The 24,203-nt window shown below is 35.7% G+C and overlaps 4 protein-coding genes across 8 annotated transcripts; 3 read left to right on the top strand and 1 right to left on the bottom strand.

Moving 5' to 3' along the window:
• The first annotated feature begins 3,175 nt into the window (after positions 1-3,175).
• ADCL (D-aminoacid aminotransferase-like PLP-dependent enzymes superfamily protein) lies at positions 3,176-6,264 on the top strand. Of its 2 annotated transcripts, XM_011083514.3 has the most exons (5): positions 3,176-3,788; positions 3,930-3,979; positions 4,259-4,437; positions 4,868-5,541; positions 6,005-6,264. In XM_011083514.3, the coding sequence occupies exons 1-5, from the start codon at positions 3,602-3,604 to the stop codon at positions 6,097-6,099; spliced, it is 1,185 nt and encodes a 394-aa protein (XP_011081816.1). In that variant the 5' UTR covers positions 3,176-3,601; the 3' UTR covers positions 6,100-6,264. The 2 variants fall into 2 exon arrangements, with proteins under 2 accessions (XP_011081816.1, XP_011081817.1); XM_011083515.3 differs by lacking the exon at positions 3,176-3,788 and having other exon boundaries at positions 3,924-4,014.
• A 1,247-nt stretch (positions 6,265-7,511) lies between these two features.
• Positions 7,512-14,255, top strand: LOC105164759 (ENTH/VHS/GAT family protein). The gene is made up of 10 exons (XM_011083513.3): positions 7,512-7,877; positions 8,660-8,738; positions 9,136-9,234; positions 9,327-9,440; positions 9,555-9,715; positions 10,486-10,567; positions 10,869-10,954; positions 11,692-11,883; positions 12,601-13,064; positions 13,393-14,255. The coding sequence occupies exons 1-10, from the start codon at positions 7,777-7,779 to the stop codon at positions 13,968-13,970; spliced, it is 1,956 nt and encodes a 651-aa protein (XP_011081815.1). The 5' UTR covers positions 7,512-7,776; the 3' UTR covers positions 13,971-14,255.
• A 735-nt stretch (positions 14,256-14,990) lies between these two features.
• On the top strand, positions 14,991-18,599 carry PEX4 (peroxin4). 3 transcript variants are annotated; one of them, XM_020694737.2, is made up of 6 exons: positions 14,991-15,146; positions 15,331-15,398; positions 16,127-16,246; positions 16,340-16,468; positions 17,478-17,607; positions 18,245-18,599. In XM_020694737.2, the coding sequence occupies exons 2-6, from the start codon at positions 15,393-15,395 to the stop codon at positions 18,331-18,333; spliced, it is 474 nt and encodes a 157-aa protein (XP_020550396.1). In that variant the 5' UTR covers positions 14,991-15,146; positions 15,331-15,392; the 3' UTR covers positions 18,334-18,599. The 3 variants fall into 3 exon arrangements, with proteins under 3 accessions (XP_020550396.1, XP_011081811.2, XP_011081813.2); XM_011083509.3 differs by having other exon boundaries at positions 14,996-15,146; positions 15,226-15,398; XM_011083511.3 differs by having other exon boundaries at positions 15,008-15,146; positions 15,236-15,398.
• A 299-nt stretch (positions 18,600-18,898) lies between these two features.
• LOC105164757 (alpha/beta-Hydrolases superfamily protein) lies at positions 18,899-23,112 on the bottom strand. Of its 2 annotated transcripts, XM_088881637.1 has the most exons (13): positions 22,800-23,109; positions 21,871-21,947; positions 21,711-21,791; positions 21,232-21,360; positions 21,064-21,150; positions 20,914-20,967; positions 20,658-20,748; positions 20,500-20,570; positions 20,360-20,429; positions 20,160-20,212; positions 19,839-19,932; positions 19,634-19,731; positions 18,899-19,114 (listed from the first exon to the last, which is right to left on the bottom strand). In XM_088881637.1, the coding sequence occupies exons 1-13, from the start codon at positions 23,035-23,037 to the stop codon at positions 19,025-19,027; spliced, it is 1,233 nt and encodes a 410-aa protein (XP_088737763.1). In that variant the 5' UTR covers positions 23,038-23,109; the 3' UTR covers positions 18,899-19,024. The 2 variants fall into 2 exon arrangements, with proteins under 2 accessions (XP_088737763.1, XP_088737764.1); XM_088881638.1 differs by lacking the exon at positions 19,634-19,731 and having other exon boundaries at positions 22,800-23,112.
• Between the last annotated feature and the right edge of the window lie 1,091 nt (positions 23,113-24,203).

Raw genomic sequence — 24,203 nt, forward strand, 5'->3', positions numbered from 1 at the left:
CCCAACTAAAACCCAGTTTTTGATAGGATCAGATCGAAATTCAAGTTTTTCTTTCAAACTTATTTTTTCTGAAAATCATACTAATTAATTTACATTTTTTTATTTTTATAATTTAATTATTTATTATTAAAAAAATGTAATTGGTTAAAAAATGAAACAATAAATAATATTATGGTGTTTTAAATTTTTTAGATTTGTTCACTTAAATGTAGATCGTATAGATATTCAGTTCGATTAACCGAACGAATTGAAAGTTTGATTAACTGAAATTTCGGTAATACAAAAATGGTGGACTAAATACCGAACCAAAATATTTGGGTTGGTTCGATAAAAATTGAACTTATTTCAGGTTATTCGGTTTTTGTACCGAATTAATCGAAATAATAATAAAAAAATATAATGTTAATTTATTTATTATAAATTAATTAAGTATGTACTAACTATAAAATTATTATATTTTATTATAAATACTTATATTAAGATACTTTATATTTATTTATTCTTTTTATTATATTTGAATTATATTTATATATATTTTTTAAATTCAGTATTTGGTTAGGTTGGATTGATTTGCATAAAAAATTAAAATCAAATTGAATAATTGAAATCTAAAAAGAATAACCAAACTTAAATTGAATTTTCGATTTAGTTGATTTTTGTTCGGATAAATGAAAATTGCACACTCCTAGTAGATCGAATGATAAGTAATAACCAATTGAATTTAAAAAAAAAAAAAAAGAAGAAGAAGAAGAAGAAAGAAAAATATTTTTGGATCCAAATTAGGTACATAGACCCATGATATTGGTAGGTAGAAACCCTATCCAAACTCAATCTATATTTTATATGGGCTTGGGTTCAAAAATATTTAATGGGTTTGAGCTTAGGTATCTGAATTAAGTTATAGGTATAAATCCTACCCAATGACACTCCTAAAATTTTTCCTTATATTTCACAAAAAAAAAAAAATAGTAACTTATCCTCCATATTTTATATTAGCCGTCAGGCACATTCGATAGGTATACAAATTTTTTTTTTAAAAAAAGCAGTATTTACATATTTATAAAAAAAATAGTAAACACATTTTTTTTTAATCGTAATAGTTGTTAAAATAGGTGATCATAAAACCAATTCTTGGGTAACTATCGAGCCAATAATATTAATAATGAGAATTGTTATTTGGTCATCTTCGTTTTATGCTTTAAAATACAGTGTAATGTATGCATTTGTTTGAAGTCCCTAAATCACTATGCTGGGGTTGGGTTGGGGCTGTTATTTTAACTCCCAAATATCAAGTGAAGTAATTTGAGGGTGAATAATGTATTGTTTTTTGTAGTACTAACTTTATTTCACCCCTTAAGCTATTTTTAAGTTCAACACGTTAGACTTGTCAATAGGTGGACAATATCTAGACCTAGACCCCCAGGTTCAGACCCTTACCTATGGAAATATTTTTTTATGTATGAGTATAGCCTATACCCCAAAATGCCTGTAAATAACGATATGGGTAAAATCTTGATACACCAAAATGCATTTTTATTCATTACTTTAGAATTATTGAGCCTGAATAGTTTTGCTAAATCAATACAACTATGTATATAGTCAAATTTGAAATAATTATCATGTACTTAATGATTGTATACTAATCTAGTATTAATTTATTAACAATATAGTTGAATAAAATTTGAAATTAAATCGATTGATATATTTTACTATATACGGCATACATACCATATCATTACTAGATAAGAATATTTTTGTTCATATACATTTAATTTAAAGAATTGTCTAAAAGATATGGGGTAAATGAAAATTTCTATAATTTAAGGAAATAATTAACGAAGTGGTATACTTTAAAAGCGCAAAATATATTTAGTCCCTTTCATTATTTAAAAAAAATACGATGAGATGAAACAAAATCACAAACAACCATATGTGTGCCATGTTACAAAAATAAAATTAATTAAAATTTTGTACACACAATCAATATAAAAGGAAATTTTTTGTCCGAACTAAATTTGGTCGAATTAAATCAATAACAAAACAAGTGTGATACACTTGTTGTATGATTGAACACATTTTCTAAATTATATATCAATCACACAATAATTATATTGTATTTATTATATAATTAATTCAAATTCAACCGAACCCGAACTAAACTAAAATTTCCCCACTATAAAAAAGGTTTTGAATCGTAGAAGAGTAGATTTCAACTTCTATAGTTTTTAGTGGCGGGCTAAAGCTACAAACCCGAGCCCCTGTCCGGGAATTTGAACATGCTACTAACTTAGATAATTGATATTATGCTGCCCAATAGGCCAATTCCGCCTTATATTTTATGGCGTAAATTGCAATAATTTTTTTTGAAATTTATCATAATTATAGATATATTTTTATTATTTAAAAAATTATGAATACCCTCATAATTTTAACAGCCGTCTAACAATTAATTCAATTCATTAGTTCTTCATTTATATTTTGTGGTGAAGTGACCAAAATGCCATTGTGGATTAAGAAATATAATTGTATTCTTTTATGGACTAAATAGATAATTTTTTTTTTATAATTTTTAAATTTTTTTCCATCCACTCAATCTGATTTTTTTAACAAATTTTTAATTTTTTTTTAAAAAATAAATAATTCAAGTAAGTATAAAGTTGACAATTTCATACTTTCATCCAAAATTATCACAATTTCATCAAACTTACACTAAATTAGTTAAAAAAATACTTAATTTGGCCAACCCAAAATATGATAAATATTAAAATTATGATCTCATAAATACTACACACGTAAATAGTCGTTTAAATAAATGAACGGTTGACGTATTTTCTATTCATTTCATAAAAATAATAATTATATAATTATTTTAATAAATTGAATATATTGATACATTCAAATTCATAATTTCAAAGTTTTTCTTATGCTATTTTAAAAAATTGATGGATGTATACTGTTCATTTGTGCCGCCCAATGCATACTTAAATGATAAATCGACGAATATGACATGTATTTAATTTAATAATAATAATAATAAAACTATAGTGTAGAATAATAATAATAATAATAAAGAAAAGGACGCGCATTTATTTTATTTAATCACTACAAGTAAAGTACCAGACGAGAAGATTCTCTTAATTTAAGTGAAAAATAATTAAAAAGGTAGGGGGAAAATGGAATCTGATTCTGTTTCCCATTTGTCGTCTTCTCTGCTTCCATCCCCCACCCTCACTCACTCAACCACTCCGCCAATCTCTGAGGCGTAGAGGGCGGCTGCGGCAGAAGTCTGATTTTTGAGAGAGAGTGGCAATTTCGGGGTTATGGAAAACAATTGTCGGGAGAAAAGTAATTTACCGTTTATATCAATCAAGAGAAGCTGGCCAGCATTGACTGCTTCTTGATTCTGGATTCTTGCTGCGCAACTGTACAGTTGTTGTTAAAAGCAGAAAGCATGCAACCCCAACACGCAAATTGCTTGTAATTCAGCCGTCTTCTGATTTTCGCTTAATTTTACTCTTTGCAAACGTCCCATCATATATCGTTTGTGGGCTTCTCTTCAAGTATAGATCTGGTTTCGGAGAAGCGCGCAGTGAGAATTCTGATGGCGTCTCTAATCACCTTCCTTAGTCCCATCTCGAGAGCCTTGCTTTTCCCGTCGAAATTGACTGCCTGCTCACTCGATTCATCTCCCGTTTCGAAAAATCTCGCTTTTTCAAGAAATGGGTCTGCGTTTCGGCCAGTTATTGCGTCTGCTGTCACGAATTCAAGCCAAATCGAGTTTCCTACTGGTAAATTTGTCCAACACTTCTCCTGATGAAACAGTTATTCATGCTCGGAAGTTTCCTTCACCATTTTTTATTCTTATTTTGGTTGCTGCGTGATTATGGATTTTGATGATGGTGGCTGCATGGTATTCTCTGGTGTTGCAGATACAGAATCCGCTAAAGTATCTGATGTCCCAATTCTTTCTTGCTCAGAGGTTTGTTTTCGTTCACCATCTGTTGCTGTATGAAGGTGCGGAATGATTAAATATGTTTCTGAGCAATCGTAGTCCACTCTCGTTAATGCATCGTTGGTGATGTATTACTTCGCTTTTACTAAATTTCCTAACTATAAATTCGACAATAAGGACTGAATTCGGAAACTTTAGAATTTCATGAATTTAAACTGTTCTAATGGAGTTCATAGTTTTACTATTGCAATTGACAAAAACTAGTGGATGAAGCCATGACGAGATTTATATGTTTTATAAGTTCAGGCAATTGAAAGATTAAGAACGTTTCGGGAAGTCTATGGTGGCAATCAGCAATTTTTGGCTATGTATTCGAGCATTTTTGGGGGGATAACTACTGATCCAACAGCAATGGTGATCCCGTTGGATGATCACATGGTCCATAGAGGGCATGGAGTTTTTGATACTGCAGCGATACTCGATGGGTCAGCATACATTCAGCCTCATGATTGTGGCATTATTCTAAATTTTATGCCTTCTGATGCATAGTTAATTATGGTATTTGCCCCTTGCTTGCCTGAAAATACTTATTACTGTCCATGAAATCTTCGACAGTGTTAAGATTTGCCAAGTGTGTTGTGTGCGTCTACAGACGACTGAACTGTTGCTGTGTGGAGAATCTCTCTGATCTGTATAAAAGAGCATTTAGTTCTCAATGGTATGCTTGAGTGCTTTTCAAAAACAGAATTGGTAATTTTGCGTCTGTTTCTGTGGACTGAGATTTCAACCATGCCTGCCAATAGAGTTTTACCTAAATTCTTTGTCTTCTGAATCATATACTCTGCTGCATGTTAATGGAAGTTGTAGTTTTGTATCAACAAATCTGGTAATATCATTTCTGTCTTTGCATTTCAGATATCTTTATGAGTTGGATCAACACATTGACCGTTTCCTCCGGTCAGCTGCAATGGCCAAGATAAAGCCTCCATTTGATAGAGAAAACATTAGAAGCATCCTCATACAAACTGTGAGTGCTTCCAAGTGTACGACAGGATCACTAAGGTATTGGCTTTCACCAGGACCCGGAGATTTCCAGTTATCCCCAGCTGGATGTCCTCAGTCATCTTTTTATGCCATTGTAATCAAAGGTCAGTCACCCCCTAGTTTTAAGGGCGTCAAAGTAGTGACTTCATCGGTCCCAATAAAGCCTCCCCAGTTTGCATCTGTGAAGAGTGTGAATTATCTTCCTAATGCACTCTCGAAGATGGAGGCTGAAGAAAATGATGCATTTGTGGGAATTTGGCTGGATGAGGATGGGTATATTGCTGAAGGTCCTACTATGAACGTGGCTTTTGTTTCGAAGGAGAAGGAACTTCTGATGCCTCAGTTTGACAAAATTCTTTGTGGCTGTACGGCAAAGAGGATTTTAACGCTTGCACAAGGTTTAGTGAAGGAGGGAAAACTTAAAGGAATAAGATTAGGAAACTTGACTGTAGAGGAAGGCAAAAAAGCAGAGGAAATGATCCTTGTTGGCAGTGGAATTCTCGTGTGTCCGGTGGTGCAATGGGATGATCAAGTCATAGGTGATGGTAAGTCTTTTTTCTTCCCTGCATTTTGATTATTTTATCCTCTTCAGCGGAATAAAGCCAGCCTTGATTTCAGTTGAAAACTCTATCAGCATACTTGTCTTACACAATTAAGGATGACACCGTGACGCTAATTGAAGTGAGGGTATGGTGCCCCTTACACTCAAAGTTAATTGGTGAAACCAAGAATAGATGCCATAATGTTCTGAAACCATATAGTGGTTGATATGCATGATACTTGGTTACCAGAGACCTCAGTTCTGTTGTGACTTTCACCTTAACGTACGGATGGATAGATGGAGAGTGATTCTCGTTTTTCTTACCTAACACTATGATGAAGAAATTTGATCCAATTTTTTCTTTATAACATTTGCTTCCATATTAAACATCACTCGGTTCCATCTCAAGCACCAAATGGTTCTTGTGCTAGTTTTTCCGGCAACATGAAATGCTTCTGGTTTTGCAGGCAATGAAGGTCCAGTGGCTCAGGCTCTTTACAATCTTGTTTTGGAGGACATGAAGTCCGGGCCGGCAACAGTTAGAGTTCCTGTTCCTTATTAACAAGACTTCATTTCCCTTCACTGTATATAACCAATAAAACATATGCTGAAGTTCCAGTGCCAATTGTATGAATCATTTGTGAACAAAACAAGCTGTAGTCCTTAAAGTTTCATATTAGAATTATATTATTGATTAGTCACTGATTGTGACTATTATTGCCTGCTATTTCGCTTCATTGCAAACCATTTGATTGACATATATCTGTATGAACTCATTCATATTGTAAGTGAAGGATAAGACAGCTTTAAGTACACTATAAAACCATTATTATCTGATTAATTAGGTGTGATAGATACATTACAACTGCAATTAATGACAGTGTTATATTCATTTCAAGAATGTCTTTGTTCTTAGGGGTGGGCCTTGTTCTTACTCCTGATGTTCACTGAAGCCATGGCTTTGCACAACAAGGAACATATTCCATTCATATTCAATTATTAACAAATCCTCCAGCCATCACAACTTGAAATTAATTATCATTTTTGAGTGGTAGTATTTTAAAGTTGGAATTATTCCTATTCCCCAAATTTTGAGGGCCAAGCATTTCATAGTGGCCCACTGTATCCAGTCAGACCACACTACCCCAATACTGAATTCCAAATCCAAACAAAATTGGGAGGTTCATTCAAGGTACAACAAAGTCAAAATTGTTCTCTTGTTCCTGTCTTGGAACTTCCTACTAAATTTATATTTGTTTGTGGGGGTAAATGATTGATACAACCTGATTTGATAAGATATGAAATAAGATAAATTAATAATATTATTTATTTTTATCCAATTCGATAAAATGTCATATTATGTTTTTATTCTGAATTTGATGAACTATTGTTTCTTGTAGTAAATTATAATTTTTTATTTATTTTTATCAGACTCTGTAAGCGATCCCTCAAATGATTAAACCAAATTTTTGATCAGTTGGTTTAATTAAATTGGATATAGGATAATATTTACATACTAAGTCGAATATATTATTAAAAAAGCCTGAACATCAACGAATTTGATTTTATTATCATTTTTTTAAAATTTTTTGGCATCAACATGTATGAATTATGAATGAGAATCAAGTTTCAACTTTGAAATACTACCATTTAAATTGATGACCCAACATCAGCATTTGTTTATCTATAAATATAAATATAAAATGCAATGTTTTTGTGGAAAGCAGCCAAAAGAAAAAGGAAATAAAAAATTATTGGTAGAAGCCAATAATTGGAAAACATCTTCCCTCAATAAGCTGACGTGGCCCACCAAACCCACTTTTTCATTTGATTTTTAAAACCAACCTCCGCCGTCCGATCTTGGTAGTCGGCGGCGTCAATTACCAACGAAACAAGAGAACTAACGACACAATTTAGAGTCCACGTGTCCTTTTTCTACTGGATGGTTCTCGATCTATAATTTATAGCAAAAACATTTTCGCCCTTGCCCGATTCAGTAAAAATCTTAACAGAACTGATAGAAATCAGCGATCGGATCCCCCAAGACTGTACCTTTGTCGCATCCTTTTCTCATTATTATTTATTTTGAGGAGAATTCAAACCCGGGGGTCTTTTTTCTTTTTTTTTTTTTTGTTTCTGTCTGGAATTTTTGATTGATTTGTGCCTTTGTGAGCGTCGACTTGGGTTGTTGCTTTTCGATTAGTCTCTGGCGAGGGTTTAGCGGATTGACGAAAGAAAGATGGTGAATTCTATGGTGGAAAGAGCGACCAGCGATATGCTGATCGGTCCAGATTGGGCTATGAATATTGAGATCTGTGATATTTGCAATCACGATCCCGTGTAATTTTCCATTCTGACTTTCTTCTTCTTCCTTTTTTTTTTTTTTTTTTGAACTGGGTTTACTTACTAGGGGTTTAGTTTATTGCTGCAGAGAGTTGAGAAGAGAGGCATGTTCATCTACTATAGGGTTTGAATTAGTGGTGTTGTCTTCTGTTTTTGGTTTTTTTTGGGTAATTTTGCTGTTATGCGTGTTTTATTAATTCGAATTTCTTCTTTTATTCTCTGTAGAGTAAAAGAAGATAGGAATTTCTGAGTTAGTTGCTTAGTTCGCAGTAGGATTCTTGAGTTGGCTGTTTAATATGTGAATAGCTCTGTAAAACTGATTTATTTCGACTGCTCCTTCGTTTTTGTCTTTGATTATTTTTTGTGAAAAATTGGTCAAGTACTTCTTCTGTTGATTTTACTTCTAATCAAAATTGACAGTTCACAATATCGCGAAGTTTAAAATATAATTTTATCCTATGAGTAGGCCATATTTTCTCTAGAGGATCACTAAGCTTATGCTATTTGAGATTTGACTCTCCAGACTGGATAATTTATGATAGTTCAATTTGATTCTATAGTTTCTAGGCAAAGAGAAATATTTTTAAGGACGATGGAGGAGGGTCTGGCAGGTTGCTCCAGGAGAGGTTCCTGTTTTAGTTAGAAAATTGCATTTTTCTTCATGCTGAATGCTGGTACTTGGCGCATGTCCATATAGATGCACTTCAATGTATATGTGGCTGCTCTCTTTAAGCAATAATGTCATTGTGAGCTTATGTCACTTTTTTTCTATATATCAGACAAGCAAAAGATGTTGTAAAAGGTATAAAGAAGCGTCTTGGTAGCAAAAATCCAAAAGTTCAGCTTCTTGCATTAACAGTAAGCTTCGTTCCTTTTCCACCGATACACTCTTTATCCTATCATGGGTAAATGCTTTGTGTTCTCTGTTATGCATACTTTCAAGTTCCTACTTTTTGGCAATTAATCCTTGCACAATCAGTTAGATGGGATGCATAAGATGGAAGCTTGAGGACTGACGGGAGATAGATGGAGTGATGATTGTTGTTCAGAGGATTCTGAATGACTGATAGTAGGGGACACATATATTGTCATTTATTTAATTTTGGACTTGTGACAGAAAGGAAGTCTATGGTGCTTAAATCTTTGCAACGAACTATCTTCTTTTAGATGCTCTTATGGAGGTCACGGCCCTTGTTATGTAAGGCTTTTTGGTTAAGTAACTGAAGCAATTTAAATGTTCCTTTTCATCTTCTAGTTGTTAGAGACCATTGTGAAGAACTGTGGTGATATTGTTCATATGCATGTCGCGGAGAAAGATTTACCTCACGAGATGGTGAGAATTGTGAAGAAGAAGGTAATATAATTTCATTGAGTATCACTATATTTTTTCTTCATTTTCTCGATCTTATGACACCAATTTTTAATGATATAAGATGGTTAATGCAGCCAGACTTTCATGTAAAAGAGAAGATATTGATTCTAATAGATACTTGGCAAGAAGCTTTTGGAGGTCCAAGGGCGAGATATCCCCAGTACTTTGCAGCATACCAGGATTTATTGGTAGGCATGCTAGGATCTTATCGTCTCATTACTTTGATAGTTTTATTGATGCTGATTATGCAATGGTGATTTCTATATCTTCATATGTTCATGCAAGTTATGGCTTTTTATCAGCGTCTTGGAGCCGTGTTCCCTCAGAGATCTGAGAGGTCAGCTCCCGTTTTTACACCACCACAGACACATCCTCTGTCATCTTATCCACCAAATATGCGTAATCCTGAATCTGGACCGGATGCAGCTGAATCTTCTGCAGAAGCTGAATTTCCAACATTGAGGTGCATGATTATGGGTTTAGCACATGAAAATTCAGTCTTTATCACATTGCATAATTTGAAATATTAATGTACATTTGGCTGGAAACTTGAAAAGACTCGTGCTCTTTTTAGCGACGATACACTGTTTTGTAGTGAGGATAGAGATTAATTTCTTTAGGATTCCTGCTGCTTCTTGACTTTCTGTTTATTGTTTCACCTTGTATAAAAAGGCATGTAAATAGTCGAAAACTTAGTTGTTAATCGGTCTTTTGGTACCGTGATGCTTCTCTGCAGATGATTTATGCATTGAGCTTCTGCAGGGTGGAGAAATGACACATATTAGGAACCTATGTGAAAGGTGCTTGAATAATGAATAGGGATTTGAGTATCTTGCAGAAAATGACAAAGATAAAAAACTAATGGGTCAAGACCTGATCTTCACAAATATCTCCTAATATCTTGTTCGATGAAGACAACGGCTGTTAGCAGAAAGTTATAGTCTTGGCGTTTCTCCATTTCCAACTTTTACATGGTTATGATGTTTCAGAGAGTTTAGCATTGAACTTGTGAATCTATATACGCATTACATCTGGTGGCTGTTAAGGGATGACCCTTTCATGTGATATAATGTCATCGTTTCTGTTTTACCCTCTGTCATGAAGCAAGTCGCTTTCATTGTTTCACTTGGTGAATGTGAAATTAGGAACTGCATGCAGTACTGGTCTTATAAATATAGCTGTACCTTTAGATAGTTATGCAATTCTCGTTTTGCTGGCTGCCTTTTCTTTCAGTTTGACAGAACTTCAAAATGCACGTGGTATCATGGATGTCCTTGCCGAAATGCTGAGTGCTTTAGATCCTGGTAACAAAGAGGTACAATCATGTTATAGAATGGAAAACTTTATGATCAAGTGCTGCTTGAATAGTATTCCTAGCAAGAAAGTACTTCTGGGGGGGGGGAGTCATTTTGTTGTTTCCTTATGGAAAATCAATCTGAACAAATTTGGGGATTGAAATATGACATTCTAGAAGATTGCTGGGTACACTTTTCTGCTGTTATGGAAATGTAGCCATCCTACTTATATTGGTATTGTTTTATCCCTCAATAGCGCTACAAAATTTTGCAGTGGGTTAGAGCTTCAGATATCAAATTTATTTCGTTTTTGTGTAGCAGGGACTCAAGCAGGAGGTAATTGTTGATCTCGTCGAACAGTGCCGTACCTACAAGCAAAGAGTGGTACACCTTGTTAACTCGACTTCGTAAGGCCTTGTTTACTTCCTCTCCTAATTTTGTATATTTGCTTGGTTGCTATTTTAAATCCACCTTGTTATTTTTATCTGTTCTTATTTTTATGGATTAGACTAAAATGATGTCTTGAGATAATATTCTGAACCTCGTATATAACAGTCTGATACAGATATGGCCTCTAATAATTGGTGAAGGATGTTACTTTCGTTTCTTGTTTATTTGTTTATTTATCTGCTCCCTATTTTATTCTTCAACTGTCTTTGAGGCGAACTGGGAGTTGTCATGTTGGACTTCTTTTACTGTATTATTCGGGTCTAGCTTTGTCCAAACTCACCAGGTAGTTGGGGTGAACCTTTGTTAGGTTATTGTGCGTATTTGAAATACTTATTTTTTAATGGACATTACTACTGGTTAAATTAAGAAAATTTGTGTTAGATTAGCCAGATTTCAAACCACAAATTTGTTTCCCGGAAAAGCAATGCTATGTGAATGCACTTCATTTTGCGGAAAGATTGAATTTCAGCTTTTACTGCTTGAGAATCTTCTTTAATTAGAATACCGATTGAGTTCAAACTAGGTTCTGTCCTGCAAAGTGTTGCTAGATCCTCATGCAGTTTTGAATATGTAGCGCTTTATCACGACATGCTCCTGCAGCTGCACTTTTGTATTGCAATGATTATAGATGTGTTTGTCCAGCAGCTTATACCATGTTAACTATTGTGCTTTCTGTTTATGTTTCCTTATTAAGGGATGAATCACTATTATGCCAAGGACTAGCACTGAACGATGACTTGCAACGTGTACTGGCTAAGCATGAATCGATTGCCTCTGGAACTGCCTCTACTCCATTGGAGAAGCCAAAACCTGAACCTGCTAAGTCTTTGGTTGCTGTTGATGCACCTCTTATTGATACTGGTGATAGCAAACAATCGGACAAAGGGTAAACTTTGATTCTGCTATTTAACTCATGAACATATTAATATTGGAGTTGCCCTCTTGTTTGATGTTTTCTGTTATTACCTGCTAGGATATTTCGTAATATAGCTAGGTTTAACTTAACCCTAAACTGCTCAAGTATTCTTATTGGGTTCTGCACATGTAACCTTGAAGCTGAAGGGAGGATGAAGAAAACTGCTGTAGAGAATCTATCAACTGCTTCAGCATTTCTTTGCTCGAAGTTATTGTCTAAACATATTAAATTTCTTTCTGAGAGCCAAAATAGGTTCTTGTGGCTTGTTTGATTGGTTAGTGTCACTCTGTGGACAGACTTTTAATTTTAACTAACCCTCTTCCCTTCTCAGAGATGAAACGTGGGAAGTAGGACCCGTTTATTTTCCCATTCTCATTTCCCAATTTCATCTATCTGAGACAAGCAATATATGTTGTTTCTATGTGTCTATAACTTAAAATATATTCATGATGTCTGCACCTCATTCATTACCGTACTTGTGTGTGTTTGAGATACAGCAACATATTTATGCATAGCTTTTTAACACATTTGCTTAATGTCATATCTTGATTTTTCTTTATCACTTTAAACTCGTTATTCCATTGTGTTTCAGATTATACACAATATCATTTTCTGCATTTTATATATTTTCTTGAAATTATGAGAGAAGCCATATGCTGTCGCTTTAGATGCATATTTCTTTTGCAGATCTACATCCAGTGCTAGCTTAGGGACGCAGTTATTGCTCCCTGCTCCTCCAACAACTAATGGTCCGGTGATGACTCCGACAAAGGCTGACCCTAAGATAGATCTTTTGAGTGGAGATGACTTCAACTCACCAACAGCTAATTCACTGGCATTGGTTCCTGTGGGACAGCCTCAGCCAGCAAGCCCTGTTGCATCTCCGCAGAATGCTCTTGCTCTTGTCGACATGTTTTCAGAGAGTAGTAATAATCAACGATTGAACTCCACCGGACAAGCACATTCTTCATCTGTCCAATTTCAGCAACAAACAAATTTCAATTCCCAACAACCTTCATTATACCCTAACGGAAGTGTTTCTGGTCCTATGCAACCTCAACATGAACAGTCACTTTACTCGCAAGGTTCTGCTTCTGCCTGGAATGGACAGATGACCCAGCAACAGCAGCCACCACCCTCACCAGTTTATGGTGCATGTCTACTTAATTTTTTGTTTAATGTTATTCTTTTTGGTTTAATAAATTCAGTTTTGGTATTCAGTGATTTAGCAGTTTGCGGCCTACCCCTAGCCCCCTCTGGCCAAAGGAAGGAAAAAAATCAATAACTAAAAGAGAAAGAAAAAGGAAAACAATTATATAAAGTCTTACAAAAATGATGTTGCATTGTTCATTCTAAAACAAAGTGCAAAATCTTTTCTATTGTACGATGTGACAATGTTTTCTTTGTTACCTATGTGCCTGGAATTCGTATCAAGCGTCAAGTGATTGACTATACTATTTTTTCAATTTTGTTTGGTAGGTGCTCAAAGTAGCAGTAGCCTCCCCCCTCCGCCATGGGAAGCTCAACTAGACAGCAGCAGTCAGCCTGCTGTTAACCTGCCTCAACATATGCAGGTTACTCAAGTTGAGGTTGGTAGCAACCAGCCATCGCCAAGTGGAACATATTTTCCAGGACCACAAAATGTGGTAAATGACCAGGTAGTAGGAGCGTACAACGGTGGGCATCTTACAGCAATTAACAACCCAGCGATGCCAAGTAACCAAATGGGGGGCTTGCATTCTCATCCCGTTGTTATGTATCCTCAGCCGATGCAATCTGGGCCGATTGGTTATATGTACCCTCAGCAGATGTACGGCGCTCAAATGGCTGGTTATGGTTATGGCTACGGCTATGGCCAAGTTCCACAACAAAATGCTCAATTCCTTCAGCAAAGCATGTATGGGTTGTCTGTGAGGGACGATACGGGGCTGAGAAATTCTTCCTACTCAGTTTCCACTTCTTCCTATGTGCCTGCTGGAAAGCCTTCCAAGCCAGAAGACAAGCTATTTGGAGACCTTGTTGACATCTCTAAATTCAAAGCAGCAAAGACCAAATAAGGGAGAAGCGGGAGCAGGGGAAGATGGCATGCTTTGTGTCGGCCATTGTTGTTTTGTATGCTAGTTGGTGGCCGAGCTTAGTTTCTGGTTTTCTTTTTGAGGGTATATTTGAGTACGATATGTTCTTCGCCTTCACTTATGTGTGTTGTCTGCATTTTTCTTCATTTCTCTTTTGCTTTTTGTTTCTTTTTATTTTTTTGGCGATTGTTCTCTCGTTAGAATCATGTACATTTCATGTAGAAAGGAAACTCGCACCAAAGAAAGGGAAAAAACATTTTTTTTTTCTTTTTGGGTTCTAAAATTACTTTCGTTTTGTGGCTAGCGTTACACGTCAATATATGTGTGTACAAAGTCGGAATGTATAATATCAGAATTTTCAGCAAAACTACGTAAGAAAAGCATACGAGAATTTTGAGTGAATTAATTTATGTATTATAGGGATAATTACACTCTTATCTGCTGAAATTTGATATAATTATACGAAAATTTTATGTGATCTGGAGAATTTTATTTAATGTTTGTTTTTATGAAACAAATATATTTTTTCATTAGTTAAAATTTATTGAATGCGTTGATATTAGCAATATTGCAGGTCAAATTAGATCATTTATTATAAATATTTCATCACATGTAATAATGTATTACTAATAAAAATAGTTTGGTTAAAAGAAGATTAGTTTACCTATAATTAGTTTATAGTAAGTCAATCATGACAACTATAGACGTCAATATGAATTTTTTATTAATATCAATAAATTCAATTTCGTTAAATAAAAATGGATATTGAGAGAATTAAATATAATTATTTAAATTATAGAGATGTAAGTATGTAGTAAGTGTGATAGGAGGCGTGGATGTAACTATTTCTATATTATAAGAAAGTAAATTTTAAATAAAAATAGGACGCAACTTGACATAGAATCTGTTTAATATTTCCTACTCTGCAGCCGCGCCAAGGACCAGCGGAAGGCTGTCGCTCATGCGGTCAACAAAGTTAAATACCCTGGAAAATACGGTGCACCGCGGTACACTGGATCACTTATAAAGTCCCCCACCGTACCCAAACTTTTCTTCTCTGTATCTGTCATTGTATCTGAAGTTCGTAACTGATCTTTCCTGATCTTCTTTCTCTCTCTATCCGCATAAACTTGTCTAATTAGGACAGCGCGATTTCCGGTGAGTTTCTAATCTCTCATTTCCATCAATTCTAAATTCTGTAAACACCTCTATCTTCTTTTCTTATTCGATCTTTTAGGAATCTGAAGTATCCGTTGTGCTTTTCGAGAAAATCTCAATTCTCGGTTACTGGGGATGGCGGTAATAAATTTTACTGCTTTTCTAATGAAAAGAAAATTTCTAGTTAATTGATGCAGTTCGGAATTGAGTACTGACGTGAATTGATCGCGAAAATTAGAGCAGAAAATGCAGGTCTGTATTCATTTATTCTTCTCTTTTGTCGCGGGTTTGTCATGATTTTGTTTTTCACTACTGATTGTTCGATTTCTTTATCTGACTGGAAAATACTCTTTGCTTTTGTTTGTTGGATGTGTTAACATTTGTGGAATTTATTGTTTGAGAGAAGAACGATGCTATTATCTTATGCTTGGTTCATTGCCTAAAATTATGCTTTATGCTAGGGTTTTAAAACATTGCATTCTGCTCAATTTTCTACCTTTGTTTGGATGAGAAAGCTCGTCCAGTAATTTTTCAGTGTCACTTGTAATCTGTCTGTTTTTTCAAACTTGAGTTTTAACATGCGTGATGCAAAGGATATGTGGAGGCGATAAATTCCAGTCATTAGAAGGGATAACATGCGTGCAGTTTATAGTTATGCTCTATGTTCTATACTGAATTGGTAGATTGCAAATTAAGTTTTGAAAATGTAAATGTAAAATCTAATCCATGTGAACTGAGAATGAACGCATAGGTTATACAATTATGAAGTGAGACAAGCAAGATTATCATTATTTAAAACGTGGATTGATTGAATTAAAAAGGAAAGCCTTTAATTTTTTTATTTAGTTTAAAAAGTTAAGTTCAGATTAAATATGCGGGCATGTGGTAACTTTTCGAAAGGCTTCTATGCTTTACAAATGACTTAAAAAGATTCTCTACTGCATTATGTGTTCAAAATTGATAAGTGCTTGGGGAACTAGGCATCAAGGGCAAGGCTTTTTAAGGAATACAAAGAAGTGCAAAGAGAAAAAGTAGCAGATCCTGATATTCAACTTGTTTGCGATGATTCTAACATATTTAAGTGGACAGCTCTTATAAAGGTAAGGCTTGTTGTTTCTAATGCCATTCTGTGAGACATTTTTTTTCCTGGGAGCACTTCATTATAACTAGTTGCTTCATTCCATGATGTGTAGGGGCCATCTGAAACTCCTTATGATGGTGGAGTTTTCCAACTTGCTTTTTCTGTCCCTGAGCAGTATCCTCTACAGCCTCCTCAAGTTCGGTTCCTGACCAAAATATTCCATCCCAATGTACATTTCAAGGTAATGAATGTCTTTCCGAGTCATTCTTTTTCTGTTATATTACCTCACATTTGATCTTTCTTTTCTCTTATGTTATCCTCACAATTAACATTGTACAATATAAAAGATTGAAATACGTTCACTTTCTAGTGTAAAGAAGTTCCGTTTGCTGCACATATCTGTATCAAATATAAGTGCACAATCTATTTGATGGAACTAGATGAGTACTGAAAATTGATAAAGTGGAGTGCCTGATGAGAACTGAAGTGAAATTTACTCAAGGATGAGCTGCTTATGAATCTTCGTGTTGGCTATCTTTTACTTGGCACCAGTTGACCGAGTAAATTTTTGAACAACAATTTGAAATGGATGATGTGTTTTTGAGTGAAGAAAATCATAATGCTTTTAGATCCCAACGGACTTGTGCAATCTTTCAAGTCTAAAACATATCTGCTGTGAGTTTTGCATTTTGAAAATCATCTGGGCTTATGGTCAATACTAATATAATGTTTTGAATGCATGCTAATTTATATGCTGTTAGTGATCAAGCAAAGGATCCAACTTATGTGATAGCTTGTAAAGAAGTTAAAGACATTTGTCCATCTGCCTGTGGACATTAATGAATGGATGTAGTACACAGACAACTTGAATGGTCCCACAGGATGCATGTTCTGCTGTACCATAAACTCCAGTATGTCAATGCCTTTATACCTGGTTCTCAGGCTGGTGCCGTCAAGCAGGGGGGATACATCTCATGTCTTCCCCAAGAGAGATACTGAACCTCATCGATCCATTTCTAGTTTATATGGGACAAGCCATGCTTAAGGTCACCGGAATTTTCTATTGTTTTTCACTATAAACTTATACAGTAACCATGGACCGCGTGAAATGAATTTGTTTGTTTGTTTTTGTTGCTCCTGTTTCCCCCCTCCAGTTTTTCAATTGGACAAACTTCTTTTGCTCTATTTTGAGATTAATATGAAAAGTTTATTTTGGGTATTTATTATTGACACCGTCCTTCATTATGCAGACAGGTGAGATTTGCCTTGATATCTTGAAGAATGCTTGGAGTCCGGCTTGGACGCTGCAATCAGTGTGCAGGGCTATAATTGCGTTGATGGCTCATCCGGAGCCTGATAGCCCACTGAACTGTGATTCAGGTATTGTTATTTGTGGATCCTTTGTCAACCTGACATGTCTTCTGCTTGGTTTTGGCACCTCATACATAGCTTTAATAAATCTTTGAAGTTCAAAAAACAAACAATGTACTCTTAAATAATATGAAATTAGACTATTCCATTGCCAAAATTTAACCATGGCCATCTAATTTGTCACAGTGGAGAGAATAGGAACTGGGATGGTGGGTTCTCTTTTGTGGGGTGAAGTGGGGTGGGCTCATGACTGTCCTGATCTTTAATCCAAACTATGCTGAAGCCTACAGATTTGAGACAAACTATGTTTACTGTCTTCCTTCCTCATTGTCTGTTGAAAAAGAAAGTAAAAACAAACTATTACAACTGCAATGTTCAACTTCAAACGAGGCAGGGGATCTCATAAAATTAAGGAAGAGATGAGAAAAAGAAAAATGAAATTTGTGGTACTGATATAGGCTACAAATTCAGGGAAGGTATGGTGTATGCTGCAATCTCCTTGAGAAATTATTTTTTCCTTGTCAATTGCAGCAACCACACACTTAGCAAACTCTACTTCTTTCATCTACGTGATTTCATAGTCTTGAGGTGAAGCTGAGCTTCCGTTGCTTTCCAATTGAACTGAGGCTTCCTTGTATTTGCCCAGGCAACCTTCTCCGATCTGGCGATATCAGAGGATACCAGTCCATGGCCAGGATGTATACCAGACTTGCTGCTATGCCCAAGAAGGGGTAATAGCCATGGGTTCTTTTGCTCGCAGAGTTTGGGTCTGAGTTGGTTTTTTCTTGGATCTATTTTATTCAAGATGTTAGTCTGCACAATCTGACGCAAACAAACAGACTGAAATGCTGCGTTTCACCCATCTGCTTTACCATGCGTTAGTAATGCACTTACAATATCTGATGAAATATGGATTGCATGAATTATATTTTTCATGACTGTATGAAAAAATCGTCTTTGATGACCTTCTGCAAAGCATTTTTAGCTCCTTTATTGTTTAATCATTTGTGACTCTGCTTGATTTGAAGGGAGCTAGTTTTTCGCTGAATCTGGAGACGGTAGCGTTTCTCTGTGCTCCCGACTGCTACAGATATAAGTTTACTTTTTCTATGAAGGTAATAACTTAATGACTAAGCCACTTTTTGACACCGATAATTCGAGATTGCAAATTTTATATAATTCAAAATTCGATACAGAAACCAGGCGTTCGAGATTGCAAATTAAGATTGATATTGTGAGAGATTATTATTGATTTGGGAATACTAAGGTACAGCGCCGAGCAATTCAATTCAAGTGCGACTTTTGACTTTGATGGATAATCTTTATTCCTTTCCAAAGAGTAAAATTTACAGTAGCATGCAGTTTAAGTTTTAGAGCATGATTTGGTAGTACACAGAAATGCATTGTTTATCGATGAATGTTACCCTCATGGGGCAAGGTGTTGATCAAACCAGTCACTGGCTTGTTTAACCATCAAAGGTGTCATCTGATGTCCAATCCCCGGTTGGGCTACCAGCTGAAAACAAGCAATTAGTTAGAGGCAACAAAAGTTGAGGATTCCGATAATATGACAATTGTGCATTTGCTACTCTATTTCATGTATGGGGAAATCCAACAGAAGAGGAAAAAAATAAAACGATAGCCTGGTTGACAACATGTGTTATTGGGATTCTCGCTCATAAGAGTCGTGAGGTCCACATGCAGCTCTTGTAGTAATCAGTCATAAGACTTTCTATTGGCAAGTGCAAAGTTTTTCGCTTGATTTTTGGTGACTATGGAAACTATGCTCTTATATTTTGCCCATCCACTTTCAATACCAATGGTGTTTTGTTTGTCTGTTGGTGTGGGTGTATGTGGGATCTGTGCATGCATGCGCCCCTTAGTCTTGTTTCTTTCTTTCTTTTTCTTTTTGATCTTTACAGTGTGTGTGTGCGTGCGCGTGACACAGAGGGAGAGAGAAGGGGGGGGGGGGGGGTGCGATGTGTGCTTATGCGTGTGTTGTTGGCAGGGAATAGGGAGTAGTACTACTTCGCACCTTAAAGTTTTCAATCGAAACGGCTTTTTCATAAGCCTTACTTGCTCTTGATTCTGGATGTTCCAATCCACCCAAGGGGCAACGAGGGTCTTCTTTGCCTAAAATTTGCATGTGCTAGTTTCAGCCTAACTGTGTTACTTCTTTCCGAGAAAAAAGTGGTAACGTGCATAAATCTTGACTACTGAAGTGGAATTAGTGCGCATACCATTCAAAATGAGCAGAGGACGTGGGGCAATAGCAGGAACTGTGTAAGGTGAATCAAAGTGAGAAGCCAAACCAGGAGCTATCCTGTCCCACACCTGTTAAAAGTGTAAATGCTTTTGTAGCTTAAAGTTCCGGGTACAGAGCAGAGACAAAGAAGATGATAAGTGTCTCTGACCATCCTTGTGATAAATCAGTAGCAATTCGCAGAATATCAGAAAGGCTTGGATATTGTACAATATTTAGTGGTTTGGTCGCAGTAATGGCATTTAGCTAGATAAACCAAATAACATCAGACAGAGATGAGAGCAAAACTAACACTAACCTTCTCCACCACTTCTTTATCGATTGCACTTTTTCCAAGATCAATTCTTGCTTCTGAAATCCAAGACGACAACAATCATCCATACATTTATGACCTCCCAACATTCTTTCAACAACCAAATATACAATATATGAATTTTGTTCTAGATAAACCAATCCATATAGGTACAAGAGATTCATCTAATCATATCCATGTCTCACCTTCAAATACAGCCTTAATGCTGTCAACCCGAGCTTGCCACTTGTCATGTTCAATAGCCCATTTAAACCCCTAAAAGTATTGCACAAAAAGTGAGAGTACATATACTCTTGTACAAATCAATTCACATCATAACACCTACCTGAACACCAATTATAGGCGCAGCCACCGAATAGCGAGTATCAGCAGCAGCACCAAACCATGCATGCATTCCTGCATGACGGAGTATCATGTTAAGAGTTGCACGTTTAAGAAATATTGATTCTTACATAATATCATCTTAGAGGGAATTGACCTCACCTCCAAGTGATTCGCCGGTAATTCCTATCCTTGAAGGATCCACATCCTCCCTTTGTGTAAGATGATCCGCCAATTTTATTAAGTCCCAAACCTGACAATAAGTTTGTGCATGCATGTTAAATATCGTCTCAGTTCAGGACAGAATTTGGTTCATCAGTCTCTCAAATACATCAAGACAAAATAGGAACAGTAAGATGGTAGCATACTAGGATCCTTCAAAGGTTTCTAGAACAAAGTGCAGAAATGGCAACAGTACCGTGTCAAATATGAAAGGCATCGTATCGCCTTTTTTCCACGATGACACCAGAGCCTGCATTACAACAACTATAAATCCATCATGTGTTTCTGCGAACCTTTAAATTTCATTATCATGTCAAATAAGCAAAGATAAAGATCCAAAGCGCACATCTCGGTAAGTTGTCAAGTTTCTTGCACGCTCTCCATGGTAGCGAGAATCAATTGCTACAGCAATATAACCCCTTGAAGCATATGCCTGAACCATTGAAAAACATGCATGGATCAAGCTAGAGTACTGGTTAAGGCCTATGCATCTGAAAATACAACCATCCGATACCTCAAGTAAAGGCCGCAACCACTCTTTACATTTATGCGTACTATGCAAGAAAACAATTACGGGCCTTCTCTTCAGATTGTTTTCTTTCAATTTCAATAGCAGAACAGGCAAGCGCCCTTGCTCCCCTGCCTGGTCAGGAGTTTTTTTGCACAAATGCAATTAAGTTAAGAAATATAAATATCAGTGTATCACATGCATAAAAATAGTGATCTGCACAGCAAGACAAGCACAATCGGAGATGAAACAATATTTGTGGAAGTGAATTTTGCTATGATTGCCATCAGTAGCATCTAGTACCTGGGAAATCTGGAAATAGGTGGGATGTGATATTTCGATAAGTTATGAATTTATCCATTTAAACCCACAATAAACTCTCATTTTCTTATGAAATTGAACTTTGGAAAATATGTTGTGCAGGATATTTGGAGTGCTGATTCTCAAATTTCCTGTTACAGATAAGGGAAAAGCAACATTAATACCTCAGTTGTCAGGTAAAAGTTCTCCTCTTGAAGACGTTCCTTAAAATTTGGAATCTCTTTCTTCGGACAAGACTCCATTGCCTGTATGTTTGACCAAAGGGCTGATGTATGAATGATAGCTTCTAGAAAAGAAAAATGGAATTCTAAAGCAGCTTTCGACCTCACTGAAGGTTGGCTTAGGCGTTTCTTGATATAATGGATCTCGTACAGGTTGCGCAGGTTCAACAGAAAGAGGAACTACAGAAATTCAGTGAATATATTTACTTTGTGCATGATGTTTAGGTCGAAAAATGCTCATTTCACCTTAACTAGGCACATGTACACATTACAACAAAAATGTCCTAACAACATATGAAGCCTGGATTTCTAAGTAGCGTTAATGACCATTTTTTATGAAGCTAATGAAAATGTCGAAGTGGTTCTTAAAAGGAACAGTAAAGTGACACCGTTTAACCCCTCTTTTCTCATGTTATTTTATTGGAGGCTGGACTCTCTATAAATCTACAGTAAAAGTCCCGCCACACACAAATCCGATTAATATTTCATTCGTAAATACATAAAACCACCGCAGGCAAAGTACAAATACTTCCAACAAAATGTTCCTTTCTCCTTCTCCTCTACCGGGAAAAATGCAAGCATTACAAATGAGCAAATTACCCATATGAAAAATAAATACCAGTTTAACTTCTTGTGATTTTTAAAATACAATAATTTACTTCCTTGTGTTTTTTAAAATGGAGAAATTTACCTCTTGAGAAATGGAGGTATTGCTTCATTTTTTTTAAATATTGGGATAAATTGTTATATACTTTTATTATAAACGGTAAATTTGCTCATTTTGAATATGCAAATTGCTGTTCGCCAGCTCTGACCTAATATACCACTCCTAGGAGTCTTCACTCCAATCAACAACAGACTCAAATCAAGTCAACATCTGAACAAAATCCAACACACACGGCGGCCGAAACTGATAAAAGTTAACTAGCACAATTCCCCCACACAATCACAAATACAAAAAAAGCAAAAACAAAAACAATTAAATCAATACACACAGCAAATTATGAGCAGGCGCGTAAATAATGAGCAAACCTTGAGCAGTTCTACGATTGCGTAGGAGTTGCAGAAACTCGGAGCGAATTTTCGCGGCGTCGTCGGAATATTCCATCCTGGAATCAGCTGATGCGAGGGATCCTGGAGTGGTTGTGGAGTCGGTGCTCTTGGCCTTGGGTTTTAAATTGAAGTAATAGCTGGCAGTGGCAGTGGCAGTTGAGAGTGCATGGGCCCGCACGTGCGGCAGGGCGTTCGTCACGCGAGGCAGCACCACCATGATTGCCCCCACTATGGATAAGAAAATGGTCACAGCGGTGAACGCTTTCTTTTCTTTTAACCATTACTTTTGTTTTCATGAAAAATCAATTGAAAAAACACGCTTTTTAAAATTTGGACTTGTACATATACATAAAACTTTGTTTTACATTTGCAATTTTTAATCTTAGACGTTATTACATTATTCTAAGTAAGGAGGCGGGCCCCCACTATGTATAAGAAAATGCTATTAGCCGTGAACGCTTTCTTTTCTTTTGGCCATTACTTCAGTTTTCATTAAAAATCAAATGAAAAACACACTTTCTAAAATTTGGACTTGTACATATACATAAAACTTTGGTTTACTTTGAAAATTTTTAATCTTAGACGTAGTTACATTATTTTAGTTAAGGAGCGGGCCCCACTATGGATAAGAAAACGTTAATAGCGGTAAACGCTTTCTTTTCTTTTGGCCATTACTTCAGATTTCATGAAAAATCAAATGAAAAGCGCGCTTTCTAAAATTTGGACTTGTACATATACATAAAAAAACTTTGTTTTACTTTTGCAATTTTTAATCTTAGACGCAATTACATTATTCTAATTAAGGAGGCGGAGTAGCGTAATTGAAATTGCTTGAGTGTGATATTTTGTTTTATATGATGGTCGAGTGTTTGATTATTGAGAATTTTTTTTTATTTAAATTAAGTTTGATCAAACAAAATAAATTACATGATAAATGTAATGCATGTGTCGTATTGTATTAGTGGTGGGTCGTCTATTAGATCCAAGAAGTTGCTACTTTATAGGGGTTGGTCATGAGGGGCTATTGTTGAGGGGGTTGCAGATGTACTAAAGTTTGGGAGGGGGCTGTCCGCATGTATAATTGAGTTGAGAAGAGAATAATTTAGAAAGAAAATAATAATTTTAGTATATCGTTGTAATATTTCGTATACCGTTATAAATGTATAATAAAACGAGTAATCAAAACTTTCTAAATTAACCATTTATAGTGAATGGAATATGAGATAGAAAATTCAATCCGTCGAAGGCATTTGAATCCCGTAGTCTTCTCCTTCTCATCACAAGTTTTGAACTTGGAATCTTGAAGGAGTGTGTGCACGCTTAAAATTGGTCCTCCTTCAATATATTTACATTTCTTATGCTAAAATGACGTGGTATGTCATG

This window comes from Sesamum indicum, linkage group LG6, assembly GCF_026168435.1.
Source record: "Sesamum indicum cultivar Baizhima isolate 11 linkage group LG6, ASM2616843v1, whole genome shotgun sequence".
Classification (NCBI taxonomy): domain Eukaryota; kingdom Viridiplantae; phylum Streptophyta; class Magnoliopsida; order Lamiales; family Pedaliaceae; genus Sesamum; species Sesamum indicum.

What these genes read in the sequence shown, in the direction of transcription:
- PEX4 (XM_020694737.2), top strand. An exon ending in ATCCCAATGTACATTTCAAG is followed by an intron (nt 16,469 to 17,477) that starts GTAATGAATGTC and finishes TTCATTATGCAG; the next exon opens with ACAGGTGAGATTTGCCTTGA. An exon ending in CCCACTGAACTGTGATTCAG is followed by an intron (nt 17,608 to 18,244) that starts GTATTGTTATTT and finishes GTATTTGCCCAG; the next exon opens with GCAACCTTCTCCGATCTGGC.
- LOC105164759 (XM_011083513.3), top strand. Translation starts at nt 7,777, where the DNA reads ATGGTGAATTCTATGGTGGAAAGAGCGACCAGCGATATGCTGATCGGT. An exon ending in CACCTTGTTAACTCGACTTC is followed by an intron (nt 10,955 to 11,691) that starts GTAAGGCCTTGT and finishes TTCCTTATTAAG; the next exon opens with GGATGAATCACTATTATGCC. An exon ending in ACCACCCTCACCAGTTTATG is followed by an intron (nt 13,065 to 13,392) that starts GTGCATGTCTAC and finishes TTTGTTTGGTAG; the next exon opens with GTGCTCAAAGTAGCAGTAGC.
- LOC105164757 (XM_088881637.1), bottom strand. Translation starts at nt 23,037, where the DNA reads ATGGTGGTGCTGCCTCGCGTGACGAACGCCCTGCCGCACGTGCGGGCC. An exon ending in GGTTGCGGCCTTTACTTGAG is followed by an intron (nt 21,151 to 21,231) that starts GTATCGGATGGT and finishes TCAATGGTTCAG; the next exon opens with GCATATGCTTCAAGGGGTTA. An exon ending in ATAAAGAAGTGGTGGAGAAG is followed by an intron (nt 19,933 to 20,159) that starts GTTAGTGTTAGT and finishes CACTTTTAACAG; the next exon opens with GTGTGGGACAGGATAGCTCC.
- ADCL (XM_011083514.3), top strand. Translation starts at nt 3,602, where the DNA reads ATGGCGTCTCTAATCACCTTCCTTAGTCCCATCTCGAGAGCCTTGCTT. An exon ending in CAATTCTTTCTTGCTCAGAG is followed by an intron (nt 3,980 to 4,258) that starts GTTTGTTTTCGT and finishes TTATAAGTTCAG; the next exon opens with GCAATTGAAAGATTAAGAAC. An exon ending in ACTGCAGCGATACTCGATGG is followed by an intron (nt 4,438 to 4,867) that starts GTCAGCATACAT and finishes TTTGCATTTCAG; the next exon opens with ATATCTTTATGAGTTGGATC.